The following is a 17,261-nucleotide window of genomic DNA, read 5'->3' on the forward strand; positions in this document are numbered from 1 at the left end:
TATTTGCCCTCAACTGTTACCTCAAATTGTTTTTTAATTAATTATGAATAAATAATAATATTAAAACATTATTACTTATAAATTATTATATATAAATATTATGAAAATTATTATTAATCATATGTGAGCCTGAACCACAAAACATTTTTTGAAATTGAGATTTATACATCATCTGAAAGCTGGATAAATACTGATGTATGGTTTGTTAGGACAGGACAATATTTGACTGCGATACAACTATCTGAAAATCTGGAATGTAAAATGAGTCACATATTTGAACATTTCCAACAATAAATATGTATGTAACTTGAATGAAATTTATATTTTTATGAAGTGTATTATAGTAATAGATTTCAATGGTTACACCTATATTTCTCATTATAACACAAAGCTAACTACAGCTTTCTGTGCTCTCTCGCTGGTCATATAATTTTCATTATAAAAACACAAAACACATATCTAATCTAATCTGATCTAAAATAATTACACCTTAAACAGTCAGAAAAACAAAAAACAGGTACTGATAATAAAAGAAACACTTGTTTATTAGACAAAACAAGGTGTTTGCTGGCACACATGCATGGTCTGGAAAAAGGACAAACTTTACAATACAAAATACAGAGAAACAAATGAATGCTACTCTTGTAGAAGCGAGGCTTGTCTCTAGGCAGTTGTGGGATTGGAGCTGACTGCCGCTTCCTTTGCCTCAGCAGGCCGTCGCTTCCTTTGTCTACTCCGCTTCTTTTTCTCTCCGTCTGTCTTTTTGGGCTGCTGAGGCATCGGTTTCTTCTTTTTCTTCAGGCAGCTCAGTGGGTTGGGATTGCTGGATTTCCTCTTACGTTTTTTGCCTCTCCTGTCATTACTGTCTTTGCTGAGGCCCTCCTTCTCTTTCAGAGCCTGGATGCTAGACTGTTGTGACGGGCTCACCAACTCACCCAGCTGAACCGCTTCAACGTGCTTCAGCGAGCGTTCAGAGGGCTTGTCTAACACCATGGTATTGAGGATAATGTAGAGCAGAGGAACCCCAGGGATCTTCTTCAGGGCCTTTGTCAACTCTTGATCCTGGTAATAAGGATTATTGTGTTACTTTTTACTTATTTGACCAAATTACATTTTTGGCATGTTATAGAGTCCTTACCTGAGTTGCAATGAAGTAGTGGTGTGGATTTGTCTCCCCAAGCATCGACAACAAACACTCTGATGCAAGAACCGGATCTTTCACGTGTTTGCATTTCCTGATCTGAAATCTCTGTAAGATGAGTTTTGCTCCATAGAGGTCTTTTGCAAGGGTTTCAAGTTCCTTAAGTGCGCAGCTGCACAGAACAAAACAAATGTTATCACACAAGAATTAATACACTGACATAAATACTAGAAATAAGAAGATTATTAACTTACTTTGTGGTACAGAGCTGCACTTCTCCCATGAGATACTTTGGCAGTTGCTCTTTGATTTGTATTTTATTCTTTAACGCTGCTTGACAAAACGTCCCATCAATTAATATCTGGAAAGGCTCCCTAAAGCAAAAGTTGTACTTGTAAAAACTGATGGTTTTCTTCGCATGCTTCTGACGTTTTATCTTCATGGTGAAGCTTAGACAGTTTAAACGAATAGATTATCTTGACTGGATAAGAGAAGGATATAAATAAATCCGAACACGCGAGGACTGATACTCTTGATTTGTGTAAATATGTCTACAAAACAGTTCGACGAGGCTCAGGGCAGTCTCAACGAGCATGGCACCAGAGTGGTTACAGTAAATGGGTGCCGGGTAAAAAAACAACAAGCGGCTGTCAGTTAATCTCGTTAATTCTTATAAATAATAATAATATAAAATAAATTTATAATAACTAAAATTAATATATGTTTAATTTATTATTATTAGATAAAGAATTTCAGAATTGTATTAGTTAACTCACTCTAGGAACATTTCACAGTAGTCACTGTTTCCTCAGACCGCTTTTACAGCAGCGCGTTCTAGTGAAGGGAAGTTTGAATCCTTTCGCGAATCGATTCTTTTGAACAGTTCATTTCTTTGCAAGTTACTGGTTCAAAAACCAATAATGTTTGCGGATAAAGAAATCCGCTTTTAGATATTGCTCTTTATTGCTCTTGATGTATTTGTAATCGCTTTAGTTTATTTTTTTAACCGGTTCAAACCATGTATTGAAAAGATCCGATTCCAATTAATGATTCATTCATCGTTATCAAGTTCACCGGAATTCACCGGTTTAATGGTTTTGTATCCCCGGTGCGCGTGAAGATGGCATCCCGTAAAGACACCCAGGATTCTCCCATCAAACAAATCCAGATCGAAGGACTGGTAAGACCCCGTTTAACAGAATAAGTGTAGATGAGTCCACAGAAAGGTAACTGGGGTGTTTAAACGTCTCTATTGGTTAACGTTAGTTCACCTGCAGATCACTGTGCAGACTAATTTCAATATATGCCAAACTAGAAATAATAATAATAATAATAATTAATGATTATTATTATTATTATTATTATTATTTATTAAATCTAGTTACCAGAGCAATTAGTGGAAAACTGATAAATGCAATGGTTTATTTCTGGATTACTTTAGAATTTGTAATATTTTAAATACTTAAAACACTTAGCTTTATATTATTGCCCATTTAGGGGTTTATTTAAAGTTAATGTTACCCCATTTAATTCCAGAGTTCACATTAGCAACATTTACTTCTGAGTTTATATTGTCTACAGAGACTATTTTGATTTCATGTGATCATATTCATATGGCTGGTGTAAATAGTCACATGACTAGAACGGTTTAATTCTAGATTTCCCCTCTGATGATAACTGTAAAACTTAATAAAAAAAAAAAAAAAAAAGCAAATTAACTTTTTTTAAACAGGCATATTTCTATGCATGTGCTTGTTTAGCTAGAAAATATTAACATGGGTTAATGCACGTTAACAACTAAAGTGGCAACAGATATTTTTGTAAAAATAGTCCCAATAATTTATTTTTATTTTTTTTCCCTACAGAGAGGCTGACCATTGTTATCACTCAACAAAGACATTGATATTCATCCATATTTATCACAAGCATATGTCATAAGTCATTGTTAATTTTTCACCCATCCAATCCCTCTGTGCTCCTGTATAAGTTATGTTTGCTTTAGTTCTGTTGTAAAGTTGAAAGGATATCATTGTTAGATTCTAACTCTCTGTTTTAAATGAATGAATAGATAAATGCATCTTTCTCTAGTCAAAACAGCCCCTATTGCTGCACAATGACTCCCATGTTACTCAATATGAAGAGATTTTGTACTTAATATTTCAATGAGCTTGTCAGTGTGATGACATTTGTTTTGACTTCAGCAGAAGTTGGAGATGTGCTCATAAAGACATTGGTTAATTTATGATCACAGTCACCCTGAGTTTATCTGAGAGTCCCTGGTTTTTAGAATTATAATGTAGTTAAGTAAACGGCAATGTCTTATTGTAAACCATCATTTGCCAAGCAGCTGTTTTCTTTTCATGCATAATTAATTTAATGGAATTACTTCTATCAGATTGTAGATCATTGCTTCAGTTTTACAGGCCTGAGCAGAAGTCAAATTAATTATTTTTTTGCTGTGTTTTTGTAGTTAATCTGTTTGTATGGGCACAATAAATTCACTGAACCTTATTCAACTCAATGATGCTTCTGGAAGCTTTTTGCTTATTTTACTTTCCTATCTCGCTCCCCACTGCTATGAATGAGTGTGAAATGTTGTGAATATACAGAAATGTTAGTTTTTGCTTTGTTTCTTGAAAACCGTCATGCTCTATGTTCTACTTTTTTATTTTTAAAGAATCAACTTTTTTTTACAGCCCAAAAAAGGCTGTTTCCTGTCAAGGTGCTTCAAGTAAAGCTGGCATCGTTGATTTCATTGATTTTCTATCCACTTGCCCCACAGCCTGTTTTGGGGCTTTACTAAAGCTCAGCTCCCTGTTTGCTGGAACTGTTTGAATGATTTTGAAAAAGAATTTTTTGCTTTCCAGAACATTCTCTGCAGTGTCTCCGCTCAAACTTAAAGATGCTGATGGTTCATTCATGTGCCTTCTTGCACATTCTGAGCTGGAACGATGCTTTTGAGGGAACATTTTGGGCTTCCTGAAGGTTTTTTTTTTGTTGGTTTGTTTGTTGGGTTTTGTCTCTCCCCGATTTTACTGACTAAGGTCTTTTTCTTTCATCCCTCATGCATGGATCACTGGGAGTTATGTTCTTTTTGTTTTTTTTGCTTTTGAGCATTTGCAGACATCATCATTCATTGTCTTTCCAGCTCTGTGCTGCAGAAAATGTGTATAGACATGGATGATGGGTTCAGAATAATGTAGCACTTAAGCTTTTGCATGTTTACCCAGAAGATAAAAACAGTCAAAAGTTTTGTGACTTTTAGATCCTGTTTAAATGTGTACTCCAAAAAGTTGTCAAAATATTTAATATATATATATATATATATATATATATATATATATATATATTTACAAATTTAGCAATCTTTTTGAACTTCTTTCAAAAAAATTAATACCTACTCCAAATGTCTGACCAGTAGTTTTTGTCTTTTTTCTGTAACAAACAACTATTTTAAAACATTAATTTGCTATAGTATACACTACATAGTATGTTTGATGTTTAAAATTGTTATAAAAATTTGATTCCAGTGTTCTTTGGCTGAAAAACTTTTGAAACCTGATTGATTATTGCTGTCACTTTCCCATACCCTTGTAATCAACCCCATCCCCATGAAGCAAACAATTAGAAGGCTTTGTGCAGAATCATATAAACTTTAATAGATGCCGTAATCAATCTTGGTTTGTCATTTGGTGACAAATTGTCTTTATGATGGGTTCTAATGGCAATATCAGTTGACAGTGGCTCTCTGTCTTTTGAGCCCCTAGAGCGCTCTAATGTCTGTCCATCTTCATTGTTTTTAATAATTAGAGTCTGATTTTTTCTTTTGGGCTCTTAGTGAAGTCACCAGATCCCATGACATTTTATTCCACAAGGCAAAAGCATTTGCAGGTCACTGGAAACGCATCTGATATGGGTGTTATGCTCCCCTGTGAGCAAAACATTGAGTTAAGAAGGGATAGAGGCAGACCCTGATATTACCAAATGCTGTATTTTCCCTTTCGGTTCAGCCACCTGAGCATCAGGCATTGTTGCTGCGCTCCGTTTTGTAGACCTGCTGTTCACAGAGTTTTTAGATGAATACAAATAAGCTAAATGTATAAAGCAGGTGGATTAGGGGCAACTGCTTCAGGGTGGGTAAGAAGCTTAAACGGAGAGCTCTACAAATCCCTTCCAGGGATATGTATCTTCTCAGCTCTCTCTCTTTCTCTCTCTCATTCTCTCTCTCTCTCTCCCTCCGTTATATGGAACTCTTTATTTTTGACCTTTCAGGCAAAAGCTAAGCACTTTTTAAGCAGTGTGAAATAAGGTCTGCTTATGCATGAGAATCATAGCTGGGCAATGTTTAAATCATTTCTGATTTATGATTCCCCTAGGAACTTTTCCTTTTTCTCCCTAGACACTTTGCTAGAACATTGCCCATGATCCAGGTGAGAAGAAGATGGTCAACAGGGGGCAGCAGTGATCCACTAAAATCACTGAACTGTGTCCCTCTTCACTTCATGAGGCTTCAGCCCGACCTTACATCTTTTCAAACGGTGACGTTGGGTTGTCAGTTTCTTTTGAACACACTGAAGGGTGAGAGCAATAACTAAGCATCGATGGGTGCCACTGCCTACTAAGCAGACCAGGCTTTGGAATATTCTACTGTATATTTATAAACTAAATTGTGAGTTTATATATAAAGTCAATATTCTAGTAATATGCATGCTAATAAGCAACTATTGTGAGAATTGGGTTAAAATAATTCTTACTATTAACAAGTTGCTTATTGACATGCATATTACTAGCATACTGAAGGTTTATTAGTACTTCTAATGCACATAGTAATGCATTCTGTATGACCACATTTTAGACAGAACCCTTAAATTTACCCCATACCTAAACTTAACAACTACCTTACTCACTTTTGACAAGCAACAAATTAAGAGTTTGATGAAAAAATCTTCATTAATATTGATTGTGTTCCAAATTCCAAAGTGTTACCATAATAATTAAGATTTCAAAGAAGTCTCTTATGCTTACAAAGCCAAGGCTGCATTTATTTGATGAAGTTTTATTACAGTTTAACGTAACTGTGCTTTTTAATGTTCTGATGTTTTTAAGTGTCTTTAAAAGATGTAGACAAGGTAATTCAGTCTCTCAACAACCTTTTGGTGGATTCAGATGGTGACAGAAGGTGAGTGTGGATGGAGCTTATGTACGGCCCTTGAGGGCCCTCTGCGAGGCGATAGCACAGTGACGGCGGGCTGTGAAGTGCAGATTAACAGGCTGAGAGAAGAACTTGATTCGCTGTAAACCTGGAGCACTTCTACAGCAAGCGTAAAAGATTGATGGCTGAGTTGGTGCAGAGGGCGCTTACAATAAGACTCTGGCAAGCAACAGGAAGTAAAGCGTCCTTCAGCGTTCCTCACAATAGCCCGCTGTGCCATTTCCCAGCTAAGGTCAAAGTGCCAACAGGAGACTACCACCACTCTGATTGAAAGCTGTTTTTTAAGCTGACAAAGTAGATGTCCATCTGCCTGCGGTCATACATCCACCTCTTTCAGAGAAGCCAATTGGTGTGCACCTTGCCGAACTGTCGTGCTTCTCTTTCTCATGACTTTGCAGTGTCTGAGTTTCAATGCGCTTGACAGATGGACTACAGGGACTAGCACTCAATGCCTGCCTCATTCTCACTCTGGATCCCTGATGATTTTGGCTTGTGTTAGAAATCGCTCTCTTTTCGACTTGTGAATGCTACTTGCTCTGTAGCTCTCCCAGTCACCTTGTCCCACCAAGACAATGAGCAAGGGCTTTGTCGAAACTTGACACATCCTGATATACACATTGCTCTGTGAACTTGTTGTTTTCCATTTTGCTGTGTTCAGAATCTTTTAGGGTTGTAATGATATACTGGTATGACCGTAGTGGTGTGCAATATTGACAAAAAATAATATCACAATATTTTCTGGGATTTTATCAGTTCTATAGTGATATTCTCAATGTTACCCAGAAAACAGGATACAGGTTTAACTCATTCGAAATACTTTTGCTTAATGTTACACTGTCAGATATGCAAAATAAATTTAATGTATCTCTTGCTCTGGCTAGTACTGTGAATAGACCACCAGGGCCGTATACAGAATTCTTAAAAGAATTTGCAGATTTCCTCTCAGACCTTCTGGTTACAGTTGATAAAGCGCTAATCATGGGAGATTTTAATATTTACGTTGATAATACAAATGATGCATTAGGATATGCGTTTACTAACCTAATAAACTCTTTTGGAGTCAAGCAAAATATCACCGGGCCCACTCATCGTTTTAATCATACACTAGATTTAATTATATCGCATGGAATCGATCTTAATGATATATATATATCGTACCTCATAGTGATGATGTTACAGACCAATTCCTTGTATCGTGCATGCTGCGTATCACTGATATTAACTGTATGGCTCTGCGTTACCGTCTGGGCAGAACTATTGATCCTGCCTGTCTGATCGCTACCATTTTGTTTATTTAAATGGGGAGTCATCTCATTTATCACCAGTAAAATATGGAGTGCCAAAAGGATCCGTCCTAGGTCCCCCTCTATTTTCAATATACATGTTGCCCCTTGGTAATATTATTAGAAAATACGGGATTAGTTTCCACTGTTATGCTGATGATACTCTGCTATATATCTCAACGAGACCAGATGAAACTTCCCAATTATCTAAGCTAACAGAGTGTGTTAAAAATGTAAAAGATTGGATGACCAATAATTTTCTCCTATTAAATTCGGATAAGACAGAGATATTAATTATTAGACCAAAAAACAGCACACACAATCTTGTAGATTACAATTTGCAACTAGACGGATGTACTGTTACTTCCTCTACAGAAATCTGGGTGTTATATTAGACAGCAACTTGTCTTTTGAAAACCATATTTCCCATGTTACAAAAACTGCATTTTTCCATCCATATCTTAGAAACATTGCCGAGCTACGAAACATGTTATCTGTTTCTGATGCAGAAAAGCTAGTTCATGCATTCATGACCTCTAGACTGTACTATTGTAATGCACTTCTAGATGGTTGTCCTGCTTCTTCAATAAACAAGCTAAAGGTAATCCAAAATGCAGCGGCTAGAGTCCTTACCAGGTCAAGAAAATGTGATCATATTATCCCAATTCTACAGTCTCTGCTCTGGCTACCTATTAAGTTCCGTATCAGTTACAAAATATCATTACTTACCTATAAGGCCCTAAATGTTTTAGCTCCTGTTTACCTAACGAGCCTTATACCGATCCCTAAGGTCTCAAAACGCTAGACTCTTGGTAGTTCCTAGGATAGCAAAGTCCACTAAAGGAGGTAGAGCTTCTTCACATTTGGCTCCCAAACTCTGGAATAGCCTTCCTGATAATGTTCGGGGTTCAGACACACTCGCTCTGTTTAAATCTAGATTAAAAACACATCTCTTTCGCCAAGCATTCGAATAATGCATCTCTTAAATTGTGATTTAAGATCTGATCAAATACGCATTTTTATTCTTTAGCTTGGGTTAAACTAATTAATTTTACTTTGTTGGAACAGCAGCTAGGCTAATTCTGTCTCTATTTGTCTCTCTGTTTTGCGGTAACTAGGATATACACAAGCTCCAGAACACCTGAGAAGAGCTGATGTTGACCCCTCAGATGATGCTAACCCTGAATCAACAAACGGAACCAACAAATATTGCTACAAATGTGATTGCATCATATAATAATTGCTGTTAATAATGTTCATGTTCTGGTTGACTACGTCTTGTATACATTTTTCAGAAAAATCCTGTTATATGCACACTAACGGACAGTCACCACTTATAAGCTTCTACTAAATATTGTAGAAATTGAAACCACCAGCAGGTGGAAGCAAGTCACTGTTAATAAGTGAGTCATTGTGATTGAACTGAATCATTTAAACTGTTGATTCATTCAGGAACAAAACACTGCAATGTTGCAGCATTGTGCTGCAATTACCAAGGGGCATTGTATATAATACAAATATTATATTTGTAATCATGGTAACTTTTGGAGGAAAAAAAAACGTCACTCTTGATATTAGCTAGTATTTGAAATTATATAAATGTATACATTTTCTGTTCCCATATCTTGAATTTTGTGGTCATTCTAAATGCATTTTTTTTTGACTGAATCATACAGTGAAAGAATTCACTCTAATGCAATCTCGCACTAGTCTAAACTTCTCATAATGTATGGGTGCTTTGAATGGTTTTGAAATACTCAATGTCAAATCGCACATTGTTAAAACTACAATTACGATATTATTGCAGACGATCCTAGTACACCCCTATTATGACGGTTTATCATGGTTTGAACATGCACCATTATCATACTGTAAATATTTGCATATCTAAAGTAAAAAAATTATAATAAAAAAAAGAATCTTATTTCCATTGAAATAAAAGTTTAACAGTTTAACTTGAAATTGACAAATGTATTAAAGCATTGTAAAATGTACTCCAAAGTTATAATAATAACAACAAAAATACTATTCTTTATAATAATTAATTTACAATACATTATATTATACATAACATTATTTTTAAGGAATATCATGTCCATGTTTTAACTTAATATACCTCTGTTGTGCAGAATGTTGCCAAAAATAAAAGTTGGAAAAGTTTCATTTGATAACTTATAAAAATGTTATTTAATGTTATATAAAATAATTTATTAAAATGTTATAGTATGATATAGATATACATAAGGTATAATTCAAAGCAAAATTAAGTGAATATTTCTTTTTTTTCAAAAGGGAGACTTCAATAAAAATTAAAATGGTTTCAAGTTTGTTGTAATAAAGAATTTATTCACTCAAATAACTTGTTCTTATTCTATTAAGAGTCATTTTTACTGATAAGAATTATTGTTTAATATATACTGTGAAACCGTGATATTTTCTGAGACACTTATCATACCATGAATATCTCATACCGTTACAACCATGCCATTATCCAGTAACAGCTAGATCTATGTAATTATTATCTGTGGAAACAATAGAAATAGTTCATGAATTTCCCCCATGTTTGATTCTGTTACCTTTTGATTTACCAGCACAGATATGTTGCACATCCATTCACGTGTTTGCATGTTTTAAATTGACTGCATTGTCATTGTTAATTTTAACAGTTTTTTTTTTTGAGTCATAGACTTTGGTTTTAGTTTTTATCTTTATTTATTTTTTGTGATGTTTTTGTCCTTTAAGATTTTATTTTGTTGTCATATTATCATAAACTGCAAAGGTTATCAACTAGTTGTGAATTTTATGTCAGTACCAGTTCGATGTCAAAAAAATGAGAAAGATTTTTTTTTTGGACATAACATGCTGTGGTATTGTCTCACTTGTAGAGTAGAAATGGGTCCTGACTAGCACTGAAGTCATATGAGACCTGGCTTAATGTGCTGGCTACTACTGGCTCTTTGTCCTGCTGGAGTCTTGCCTAATGGCCTTAGTGTTCGCTTTCAGAAACTGTCAGTTTTATTGATAATCAGATGGCAAGCCACCAATACAGCCCTTTGCTGACAACCAGGAATTCTAGACCCCTGCCAGCTTACAATCATTCATATCTCTGCCTCTCGGTTAGGACATTATGGGCATGAATATTTGCTGTCAGATTTTTAAGGTTCTAATAATTATGTACATTCTCTAAGTGTAATTGGAACTGTGTTGATTGTCAGTTTCACTAATAAGATTGTTTGGACAAATTTATCAACTCTAGCAACCTCTGTCAGCTTTTCTTTTGGACCCTGTGGAATAGAGAGTGATTAGGATTGGGTAATTTAAATGCTGAAGTAACTAAATAATAGGAGGAAATTCATATTAATTCCCCCTGTAAACCTTTATAAGTTTCCTTATAGTATAGAAAGTTCTGGCTCCTGCTGTTTTTGCATCTTTATTATTTGTCTTGTCTCACACCATAATCGGGCCTTTTTTAAATTTAATTTTAATTAATTTTTACATTTTATTTTGGGAAAAGTGAATGTCTAAGGCATTTTGAACCTACCTTGTGAAGGAAAGCAGGAGGTGTTTTGAATGTTTCTCTATGAGAACTCTAGATTCTGTGTGTCTTTTTAGCTCTTATAGAAATTGCTTCCAAGCACAAGCTCTGGATGAGGATCAGGCTTTGAAGATGAATGGATGGTGTGTTGTATTGATTTTTTCTCCCCACATTGGTTCCTTAATCCTGGTTAAGCATTGGGAGATTTAAGCAAGGACCTATGTCATAGGTTTCTGAGCCAAGATCTTGTTAACCATGTCTATTCTTTGTGCCCCAATGACCTTTCAGTACTGGTTCATTGAATACAGTGCACAGGTTTAGCAGTGTATCTCTCACCTATTTTTATTTGAAACCTTTGAGGCTTTAACACAGGACTTCTTGTTGTTTAGGATTTAAATACGGTTGTGGCTGCTGTTGGTCACAATTGAAAATCTATTATTGTGTTAGATGCCTGGCCTCCTGGACCCAAGGATCGATACTGCTTTGTCGACAGATTCGAGCCCCTGCTCTGCTGAAGATGAATTAGATTTTTATATAAAAACGCGGAGCTTGGCTCTGCCACTGAGCTTATCACTGCCGTGTGGGACGCTTTACTCTTCACCTGTGGTATTTCATCCACTGTTATTACCGCTGCCCCACTCCTGTGCCGTCTCGGATTTTCCCATTCTCTACCTGTCCTCATCTGTTATCTATAGGGGACATTTCTAATTCCAAATGGTTATGATCTGTATTAAAGTTTACAGATTAAAGATTAAGCTCTATTTTGTCCCAGATCCACCTGCTACTGAATTCTTCTCAGCACTTTTCCAGGAATCCCTTCCACTGTCCTCCCTTTATCATTTATAGTTCCAGAACATGCTTTCAGATGGACTATTCAACCTATTCAGACTATATTTAGACACACAATCAGTCAAATTCTTGGTCATATTTTTGTTTTGTTTTTTGAAAGAAGTCTCTTATGTTCTGTAAGGTTAATTTAATTAATAAAAGCTATCTATCTATCTATCTATCTATCTATCTATCTATCTATCTATCTATCTATCTATCTATCTATCTATCTATCTATCTATCTATCTATCTATCTATCTATATATATATATATATATATATGTTGGAGCCATTACCCCAGTCTTCAGCATCACATGATCCTTCAGAAATCATTAAAATATGCTGTTCGGTGCTCAGTTGTTCTCAGTTATTATTGGTGCTCATTGTTTAATAATGATTCTTATTAATTGTAAAAACCATTTTTTTGCTGCCTAATGTTTCTGTGTGAACCATGATACCAGGATTCTTTGATAAATAAATTTTTACAGCAATTATTATAGTATATTATATGTTTTTCTTTTCTTTATATATATATATATATATATATATATATATATATATATATATATATATATATATATACAGTCGTGGCCAAAAGTTTTGAGAATTACATAAATATTAGTTTTCAAAAAGTTTGCTGCTAAACTGCTTTTAGATCTTTGTTTCAGTTGTTTCTGTGATTGTACTGAAATATAATTACAAGCACTTCATACGTTTCAAAGGCTTTTATCGACAATTACATGACATTTATGCAAAGAGTCAGTATTTGCAGTGTTGGCCCTTCTTTTTCAGGACCTCTGCAATTCGACTGGGTATGCTCTCAATCAACTTCTGGGCCAAATCCTGACTGATAGCAACCCATTCTTTCATAATCACTTCTTGGAGTTTGTCAGAATTAGTGGGTTTTTGTTTGTCCACCCGCCTCTTGAGGATTGACCACAAATTCTCAATGGGATTAAGATCTGGGGAGTTTCCAGGCCATGGACCCAAAATTTCAACATTCTGGTCCCCGAGCCACTTAGTTATCACTTTTGCCTTATGGCACGGTGCTCCATCGTGCTGGAAAATGCATTGTTCTTCACCAAACTGTTGTTGGATTGTTGGAAGAAGCTGTTGGAGGGTGTTTTGGTACCATTCTTTATTCATGGCTGTGTTTTTGGGCAGAATTGTGAGTGAGCCCACTCCCTTGGATGAGAAGCAACCCCACACATGAATGGTGTCAGGATGCTTTACTGTTGGCATGACACAGGACTGATGGTAGCGCTCACCTTTTCTTCTCCGGACAAGCCTTTTTCCAGATGCCCCAAACAATCGGAAATGGTCTTCATCGGAGAATATGAGAATACATCGGAGAATACATTCACTATACTTTCTGCAGAAGATCAAGCTGTCCCTGATGTTTTATTTGGAGAGAAGTGGCTTCTTTGTTGCCCTTCTTGACACCAGGCCATCTTCCAATAGTCTTGGCCTCACTGTGCGTGCAGATGCGCTCACACCTGCCTGCTGCCATTCCTGAGCAAGCTCTGCACTGGTGGCACTCCGATCCCGCAGCTGAATCCTTAGGAGACGATCCTGGCGCTTGCTGGACTTTCTTGGACGCCCTGAAGCCTTCTTTACAAGAATTGAACCTCTTTCCTTAAAGTTCTTGATGATCCTATAAATTGTTGATTTAGGTGCAATCTTAGTAGCCACAATATCTTGCCTGTGAAGCCATTTTTATGCAACGCAATGATGGCTGCACGCGTTTCTTTGCAGGTCACCATGATTAACAATGGAAGAACAATGATTTCAAGCATCACCCTCCTTTTAACATGTCAGGTCTGCCATTCTAACCCAATCAGCCTGACATAATGATCTCCAAGTGACAATGATGAGTTAACAAGACGATTACTGTAATGATCTCAGCAGGTCCTTTAATGACAGCAGTGAAATGCAGTGGAAAGGTTTTTTTGGGATTAAGTTCATTTTCATGGCAAAGAAGGACTATGCAATTCATCTGATCACTCTTCATAACATTCTGGAGTATATGCAAATTGCTATTATAAAAACTTATCCAATTTCCAATATTTATGTAATTCTCAAAACTTTTGGCCACGACTGTATATATAATAGGATTCTTTGATAAATAAATTTTTACAGCAATTATAATAGTATATTATATTTTTTTCTTTTCTTTTCTTTATATATATATGTGTATATATATATATATATATATATATATATATATATATATATATATATATATATATATATATATATATATATATTTGTATATATATATATATATATATATATATTTGTATATATAAATTTGTATATAATGTAAATACATTTTTATTTGTAACTTGACAATTATTGTTGTTTTACTGTATTTTTATCAAATAGATGTGACCTTGGTGAACATAAGAGGCTTCTTTTAAAATCAATAAAAGCATCTTAACTATTTCAAACTTCTGTTTCAGTAAATAATAATAAATACATTTACTTATTAGTTATTTTTACATTAGTTACAATTTATATTAGTATATTTTACGCACTCAAGCCTAAGCCTTTTGATCAAAAGGTTTTGAAGATCATGGAAAAACAGAAATTCTGAGTGTTTGTGTGTTTCAGGTGGTGATGAAGATCATCAAGCATTACCAGGAGGAAGATCAGGGCAGTGCCGTGGTGCAGGGGGTGCTGCTGGGGCTGGTGCTGGAGGACAGGCTGGAGATCACCAACTGCTTCCCTTTCCCTCAACACACTGAGGATGATGCTGACTTTAATGAAGGTAAGGGAATAAAGTTGTGCTCATTACCTTAATCATTTGTTAGCACTATTCAGACAGGATTAATTTCCTAAATGGCATTTGAGTTAGAGTTTGTAAAGCAGGTCATCTGCCATTATTATAGTTGCAACTGTTATTTTTTTTCGAATTTTACCCACAGATCAAATTTAGCTTAATTTTGCTTCTCATTGTATCAGTGTGCTAAGTAATACTAATCACTGATGCCACCCAGTTGACTTTATCAAAAATGGAACCTTTGCTGAATATATTTTGGGCTCCCTGAAGAAGAATTGAAATAAATAATTATTTTAAGCCGATTTGAGGAGAAAGCGAATGATTTAGTGACATGGATGCTGAGATGTGCTACATTAAGTACTGATGGAGTGCAGATAGAGAATACATACAAATAAGTTTCCTGGGAACATTATAAATGTGTTCACTGCTAGATAGTGATCCTGCTATTCCAAATGTAGTTTAGATCATTCTGCCTTAAATTGTGTTGAAGTACACCTTTATTATGCAGGGTTCTTTCCCTTGTTCTTTTTTTTCAATGTCTTTCTCAGCTTTTTCAGTATGCGCAAACACACAGAAAATAGGGAGGATGTATTACCCATCATGAAAAGATTTAAACCACCAAACCTGGTGTTTGTAGCCTGTATTTTTAATCTGCAAATCTGCCATTGCCCTACTCTCCAGTTAGCCAAAGTGGTTTGAATGTGGCTCATTTGTGCTTAAAGGGTTAAACCGAGAAGGAATTGTTGAATAAAGTTGTTATTTTTGTTTTCTTAGCACACAAAAATGATTCTCATAGCCTCATTAAGTTAAGGTTGAACCACTGATCTCACATGGACTATTTTCATTTTTGGGTGAACTATCCCTTTAAGGGTCTCTCATATACATTCATTTACAAATGTCAATGCTAGATTATTCAAACTCAAATATTTTTTTCAGTTATAAGATGATTTTTTTTTATTCAGATTGGTGTTTTAACCAACAAAAAAATTCTGATATGTTGTTTTATTTACTGTTGTTTTATGCAGTTATGCACACACAATTTTAATTAAGCATCATTTATTTCAATTACACCAGGAAATGTGCACTTTTATTGCTCGTCCTTGCATTACATCACATTAAACTCCTCTACAAGTGTAAAGTTTTCTGTTTTTATCACAGCGCTGTGTCTGGCCTGCCAGCCTCAGTTTAATACCTGCCAGCTCGCCAGTGATCACTAAGGTAGAGAAACGTCATCGTCGATAGTCGAGCTAGTAAACGGTGAAGTAAATTGCGGTGTAATTCAACAGAAACCTGTATCGGAGCAAAGGTTTGGGGCTCAGCTTTTATAGGGCTTCTCCAGAGAGCACTAGCCAGGATGCCTCATCAAGCTCGGTCTGGAGAGAAGTGAGAATTAGAATGGGCTGCTTTCAGTGCAGAGCGAAGGACTGTGAGTTGTTTATCCGCTTTTATGGCCGGTGAGATCACAGGTGTAGCTGGTGAGATGGCTGTGCATCAAGGGAGGGAGAATGAGGCAGGGTTGCATTATTAAAAGTGTAATGGGCTGTAGAGGCTCAGAAATGGAAGCAGCAAAAGAACCAAAAATGAACTAGGGTAAGGTGTTGTTTGGTGGGCCACCAAAATAGGGCTGAGGTGATATGACCGTATATACCACAATGATAGAAAATATTTTGTTATAATGTTTATACTGTGAGATGTCATGATATAAAAAAATATGGAAGAAAAAAAAAGCAACAACTGTGGCCATTTATAATTTACGTCATCTGGGTAATCTTGCCTTTTGGTGTGCGTTACTGAAGTTTAAAATTAATTATTAGAGGATTTTCGTCACTAGAGTTAACATATGCATACTGCATGACTATGCACTATTTGTAACAATGTAATATTAAACATATTATTCATAAAAAAAACTACAGATTTTTTTATTCTAATAACAATATTCATAATAATATTAACACATGTAATTATTCACTTTAAAAATATTTAATGATGTAAAATATTATAAATATTAATTATGAAAATAATACAAATAACAATATATTAGTAATATGATACAGAATAACAATAAGTTATTATTATTTGTTATTATTTGTATGTTTTTTTTAGTTGGTTAATGTTATTAATAGATTTTGACATGTATTCATTTGTCACAAGAATACGCCATGCAGTAATCTATTTTTTAATGCATAATATTCAAATAAATATATAAATAAAAATAATACATTGATGTTGTTGTATGATAAAATTATCTGTCTGTCAATCTATTAATTATATATATTGTTAAATAAATTGTGTAATTTATTTATTTATAATATACTTTTATATATGTAAATATATAATAAAAGATTAACACTATTTACTCTTACTGTAATAAAATTATTCATGCCACACTGTCTACCCCTAACTCCTATGTGGTGCAGACTTCAAATGTAAAAAATAACTAAATATATATATATATATATATATATATATATATATATATA

The 17,261-nt window shown here is 34.9% G+C and overlaps 2 protein-coding genes across 2 annotated transcripts in view; one reads left to right on the top strand and one right to left on the bottom strand.

Annotated features, from left to right (window-relative positions):
- Window positions 1-521: 521 nt before the first annotated feature.
- utp23 (UTP23 small subunit processome component) lies at window positions 522-1,747 on the bottom strand. The gene is made up of 3 exons (XM_059556238.1): window positions 1,396-1,747; window positions 1,139-1,313; window positions 522-1,062 (listed from the first exon to the last, which is right to left on the bottom strand). The coding sequence occupies exons 1-3, from the start codon at window positions 1,581-1,583 to the stop codon at window positions 664-666; spliced, it is 762 nt and encodes a 253-aa protein (XP_059412221.1). The 5' UTR covers window positions 1,584-1,747; the 3' UTR covers window positions 522-663.
- Window positions 1,748-2,261: 514 nt separating this feature from the next.
- Window positions 2,262-17,261, top strand: part of eif3hb (eukaryotic translation initiation factor 3, subunit H, b) — a 41,328-nt gene continuing 26,328 nt past the window's right edge. The window contains 2 exon segments of the mRNA XM_059555426.1: window positions 2,262-2,321; window positions 14,613-14,769. Coding sequence (XP_059411409.1) covers window positions 2,262-2,321; window positions 14,613-14,769 — 217 coding nt within the window.

This window comes from Carassius carassius, chromosome 8 (genome assembly GCF_963082965.1).
Source record: "Carassius carassius chromosome 8, fCarCar2.1, whole genome shotgun sequence".
NCBI lineage: Eukaryota > Metazoa > Chordata > Actinopteri > Cypriniformes > Cyprinidae > Carassius > Carassius carassius.

Coding starts and splice junctions, on each gene's coding strand:
- utp23 (XM_059556238.1), bottom strand. CDS start 1,583: ATGAAGATAAAACGTCAGAAGCATGCGAAGAAAACCATCAGTTTTTAC. Junction 1,314..1,395: donor GTGCAGCTCTGTACCACAAA/GTAAGTTAATAA, acceptor TGTTCTGTGCAG/CTGCGCACTTAAGGAACTTG. Junction 1,063..1,138: donor ACTACTTCATTGCAACTCAG/GTAAGGACTCTA, acceptor CCTTATTACCAG/GATCAAGAGTTGACAAAGGC.